We start from the raw sequence: 6,023 nt of genomic DNA on the forward strand, positions 1-6,023 counted from the left end.
CTAAATGATAAATGACCTAAACCTCCCCATATAGGCATGAAGGATGACTCACTTTAATGTTGACTATTCAAACTTATTAATCACTCAATCCCCTCATAAAATAAATACTTAACAACTCATAGTGTAATTAACTAAATAAAATAAAATCAAAAGGGAGGTCCAAGCTATGTGGGACCTAGATGAGTCGTGTGGGGCCCAATAGGTCCACGTGGGCCCCACAAGGCCAGGGTATTGATCTTGGAATTGCAAAATCACAACTTGGGCTTCTTTGTGCTGAAAAATGTTCAAGTATTTCCATAAAGTCTTCAAGTATATGTGGACATCCGGGGGCCGTCCATGTGTCACCATGTCGGCAAACGAAAGGTGGTCATCATGTCGGCGAAGAGCATAAACATCTGGAGGTCGTCCACCTATCAGAACATTTGCAAAAGGAAGAGATAACGCATGCCAATCCTCATCACATTAGTTAATTGTTTGGTTTGATAAAATCATCAAAGTTCTGATTTTTGAATAACAAAACAGCTGCAAGGTTTCTTAAACTTAAACTTTTTCAAAAATCAAATATCTGAAACTTATATTTCATTAATTGAAGTAAAGAAATAAAATCTGAGTATTGAATTTAAAATTTGAGTTTTATTTATATATCATTATAATATGATTTTTGAAATTTAATCAGCTGAGTATTAACATCAAAGGTTTAAACTTGAGATTGAAAATTTATTAAATTTAATTTATCATCAATAGTATTGAGATTATTGATAACTTGCTGAAAGTATATATATATATATATTGTTGAGATTAAATTTCAACTAAGGAATCTTTAAATACAAAGTAAGTAAAGAAATTTTAAGAAAACCAATTCACCCCCCTCTTGGGAGTTCACCTTATTTTTCAAACATTTTTAATTAATCGTAGTGCTTAATTCTTCTTTATTTTTAATAATAGTTAAATTTGAACTTAAACTTAGGGAATTCCCTTACTACTTAGTGACACTCTTATATTTGGGAGTTATTCTCTAAGGTTTTTAGAGTGAGTCGGCTATTTGTGTAGTGAGCAAATATATGCATTGCCTTAGGAAGAGGCACTACTAAGTAATCAAATGGATTATGGCTTGGTTTATGGCAAGTGAAAGACAATTGTTGGTATATTCAGTTTTGGATTATTCAGGTGACTTGGGCAAGCATAGGTCCTTGATAGGTTATGTTTTCACTTTTCTTGGAAATAACATCAATTGAAAGGCAGTTTTGCAATCAATAGTAGCCTTGTCAACAACTAAGGCAGAGTACATGGCTCTTTTAGAAGTAGTGAAGGAAACTTGGTGACTAAATCATTGGTTAAAGACATGAGAATTGATAAAGATTGAAGTACAATTTACTATGATAGTCAGAGTACTATACACTTGATCCAAGATCATATGTGCCATGAGAGGACTAGCATACAGATGCCAAGTCTCGCTTTTGTTCGAGAGGTTATCACCAAGCTAAAATGAAAGTCAAGAAGATTAGTACAAAAGATAATCTTGTAGCTACATTGACTAAGCCAGTTCATATAATCAAGTTTGTGCATTACTTGAACTTGATTAATCTTTTCAAAATGAGGTAAGCCCTTTGAGGAGCATGGTGGTGAAGGAGAAAAATTCGAAACAAGGTGGATATTTATTGAAGTTTCTTGTGTTTTTTGCTCATATTTGGAGTCCCACATTATTTATGTCTAGCTAGTGCTAGTCATAGGACTTACATAAATATTATAAGCTATAGTTGTATAGTGGTCTATAAGTAAACATAAGTTTATTTGGAATTTGGGTGAGAGAGAGACTACTTTCGTAATGTTTTACTATTCATGGTGAATATTTTCTCCTTGGTATGGGTGAGCATTCGTTCAATTCGATTAAAAAACCTCACTACTCGAAGCAAACCGAAATTCCATATCAACCAAACTCAAAATTGAACGAACCAAATTTCGGTTATATCGGTTAACCGATTTAATGTTTTAATATATATATATATAAAAAAAATATATATATATATATATATATATATATAATTTTTGATTAATTTAACCAAACTTAAAAACTAAATCGAAAATCGAAATTTAATGAAAATGAAAACCGAATCAAACTGAATAAATTTTTAACCAAACCAAACCAACCGAATTTACTCGATTAATTTAGTTTTAATCGAATTATGCTCCCCTACTCCTTTGCTCCTATGGATGTAGGTTTGATATTAAAATTGAACCATGTTTTATCTTGTGCTTATTGTGTGTTTGTGTTTGCCTTTTTTTTTTGTTCATTGTTCTTGATTAAATTCGGTAATTCAATCTTAACAATCATCATCTTTGAAAAAAGAAATAGGAGTCCTCCATAGGATTACATAAGCTACACACCATCATTTTTAGCCATGCACTGTGACGATCATTTTTTTTTTGTTGTATATCTTAATATGCTAGAAGTTGTACTTGAATACTCAACATTAAAATATATAAAATTTTGAAATGAGCTTTGGGATGATGTGATTGAATTTAAGTGGTCATGTACAAATATATGTTAGTACGCTACGTTTTTTTTTTTAATAAATATTTTTGCCAATTGTGGTAAAGCCACATGAAGAAATTTATAAATTTTTTTGTCTAAGTTACCAATGCTCAACGGAAATTACAAACATTTCTCTTAATGTCATTACATTGTTTGTAGTAGTTACCAATTGCAAGTTCAAGGCAAAAGGCAATGAGAGAGTTAGGTTAGTCTTAAGTGGTAAAAGGGTAGGTGTTTTATATAAAATAAAAATCAAATTTAGTGTATCCAAGCAACCACAAGCCAACTTCTAGCGGCAAAAATCATAGTTCCAACTCTGTTCTTTATAATGAATACTTCTTTCTAGGTGAGAATTTTCTCCACAAAGAGCATAAAAATAAAATTGTCATATTATCAACAAAACCACTAGAACCAATGGGACATAAGGCATGAATTCAATCATATTTTTAGAATAATTTCTAGCTTAGCTCACTGATTATGAGTTTTTAAAAAATGCTCTAAAGAATCATTTGAAACCCAGCAAGAGAGAGCTGTCAACACTCGACCTTTCCATCCTTGCAGCATCCATTGTCCATCTTCATCAATCAAGAAATCTTTGTGATAGTCAGATTTCACCTTAACCTTCAATGTATTCATAAGTTCTGTGTCTAGTGGGAGCTGCTTAAACCCAGCTCTCATATTTCGAATCTTCCATTGTTTATATGTTTCGGGTCTGAAAAACCTCATTGAACCTTCACATCCTATAATATTCATCATTACCATCCCATAAAACTCTTTTTCAAATATCAATCTGTCTTGACTTTCACGGGAAAAATTTATATCCATCATGTCAAACACTGACAAGTAGTGAGAGAATGTCTCCCGAAACCGTGTAACAAAGAAAGGGGCATTATGATATCCATTATTAACACCATGAATGAATATATTTGGATTTATCTTCTGGATTAAGTTTAGAGTAACATTCCTCGGACAATCTAATGAAATACTCTCATCACATACAGCCTCAAGTCGGAACAGGCAATTAACAACGACGACCTCATTTTTGTCAATCTTGAGGTCAATAGTTTGGATAGTTTCCCATTTCTTTGCTATAGCATTATACTCAAATGGGACATTAAAGCGCTTACAATAAGTTGCTAGACGGCGGCCGGTGTCCCCAACTTTTCTTGCTGGGCGAAAACCTGGTTCAGGAAACTCTATCCCCGTAACACGAAGCATGGGAGGCCCACCAACAAAGGTTGAGAGATCTTGGATAACCATGGGCCATTGGAACCCATACAAGATACCAAAATCTATAATATGAATCGCCCTCGCCTTTCTGGCTAAATTCAAAATGTGGTGATTTGCAAAATAAAAAGAGATCCTTCTAAATGGACAGACTGAAACAAAAGACCGGTAAGCTTTCAGCATGGCCGCAGCTGATGGCATCTTAGATGACAAAGCAGCATAAATTTGAGTACCAGTGCCCGCCAAGCGTGCTTCGAGGGCATTGGCAAAATAGTGGGCACACCTCTGAAACCCATCTCCGAAGGGAGAAGAGTGCAGCCGAATCTCCTCCAATCGTTCTTTTGCAGTTCTCCAATCTTCAGCAGCGATATCCTGTGCACACAGAACAAGATAATCCTTCAAATCAACTGACTCTTCATTTCCTGTTCTCTTTGCTCCCTTCCCAGGGTTAAACCCACAAGCTTCCACATTCTGCACCGGCAACGACTCGCCGACACTACTGCCCGACAACGACTCAACAATATTCTTATTTTCTTTAGCTGGAAAGAGAAAAACATTGTCAAGCATCTCTGTTAACTCGTCCTCTTCGCCCGAAACCGCCAATTGCTTTCTTCTCCTCCGTTCTTCATCCGAATCCTCCCTTTGATGATTCTTCTTTCCCCTCACGACAGCAGACGAATACACCCTGTCATCCTCACTTGCATCAGGACTGTCATCGTCCTTGGACGACTTTGGAGTTAACTTGGTGTTAGAGTTTTCCAAATTAACAAGTAGAAGATTTTCACGAGGAAGGAACTTGCTAGCTTCCTCTTGGCCTCTTTGAAACTGCAGTTTGTACTCGCCCCGGCCAATAGTATTCCAAAAATTAAGTGTACTTAGAAAAGGCTGATGCATTTCGAGACTCCCACTGAGCCCGCCTTTCATTTCTGAAGTGTTAGACTGAGAAACAGAATAATTGCTAGTGGTAACATTACAATCAGGGGAAATATTATTAGGACAGCCGAGAGTGGTTGGGTGGGCAGGGGAGGGAGGATACTTCTTACCCACAGCTTCGTACAACGATTTCTCGGTAGCTCGAAGAGCCGCAGGGTCGTGCAACAAGCTACCCTCCTCGTCCTGGTCCTCTTCCATAAGCATTTGCGCTATGTATTGTAAAACTGGATCAGAAAAGCCATCGTCGCCGGCGGAATCTACATCCGGATTCGCAGTCGACGTCGGAGCCAAATACGCCGGGGCTTGCTCCGGTGGAAGGGAAGACAAACCCATGAAATTGGTATCAAACAGTAGTCACTGAAAGTGAGTCTGTTCGTGAAAAAACCAGGGCAATGGTCAGCCGGGGTAGACTCTGTCGTCATTCATTTTGAACCCGTTTATGCAATTGCAGAAAATAATTACTAAAGAATTCCCCAGAGTTTGATTGCAAACGATAAATTTATGAACCAAAGCGAGCAAGAAAATAAAGGATGAAATCAAAGTGAAGAGAGAAGGAGAAAAATGAGGAAAAACGAATTTCTTTCGAAATGCGGCAGGGGAGGAGAGAGTATCAAAATCATGGATTTTTTTTGTCCCTTGCGCTGCTTCAAGGCGCACTAGGCAGTAGTGGTTGCCGGCCCAAAGTTAATTGATTACTTTCGGCGTATCATAATTAATAAAAGGATTAAAATTTAGTAAAATGACAATCTACTCCCGTAGTTTTGAAAACTATTAAAAAAAAAATCTTTTGTAATTTAAATTTAGTAAGAAAATAAATCTAGTATAAATTTAGGTGTTCTTTATCTATATAACTAGAATTCAACTTTATAATTTTGATTTATAAAATTTAAATTTTAAAATTTTAGTTTATATTTTTTTAGCATTATGTTTGATAGGTTACTTGTATTTAAAAATATTGAATTATGTTTTATTTGTTTTATGATGTGTTTAGTCATTTATTTTTATAAAATTACATCTAATAAGTATTTTGCAATACTATGGTTGATAAGCATTTTTATGCTTTATTAGTATTTTTTATTTTTATATATTTTAAAATAATAATAAAATTATTTTATCGTGCTTATATCAATTGATTAATCCAAAATGATCGCCTAGCAAACTGTTCAAATCGAGAATCGATAAAGTTTCCAATTCGTTTATTCACTTTTCAAGACATTGCACTAACTAATTTTTTAATTTAATTTATTTAATACAATATTATTTTATTTTTATTTTCATATATTTTTTAAAAAATATAAAATAATAATAAAATTATATTGTTATACTTATG

The 6,023-nt window shown here is 34.6% G+C and overlaps 1 protein-coding gene across 1 annotated transcript; it reads right to left on the bottom strand.

The window, feature by feature from the left end:
• Positions 1-3,001: 3,001 nt before the first annotated feature.
• Positions 3,002-5,026, bottom strand: LOC131148151 (scarecrow-like protein 14). Its single transcript, XM_058097889.1, has one exon. It carries the CDS (start codon positions 5,024-5,026, stop codon positions 3,002-3,004), a length of 2,025 nt encoding a protein of 674 aa, XP_057953872.1.
• Positions 5,027-6,023: the final 997 nt, after the last annotated feature.

This window comes from Malania oleifera, chromosome 2, assembly GCF_029873635.1.
Source record: "Malania oleifera isolate guangnan ecotype guangnan chromosome 2, ASM2987363v1, whole genome shotgun sequence".
In the NCBI taxonomy this organism is placed as follows: Eukaryota; Viridiplantae; Streptophyta; class Magnoliopsida; order Santalales; family Ximeniaceae; genus Malania; species Malania oleifera.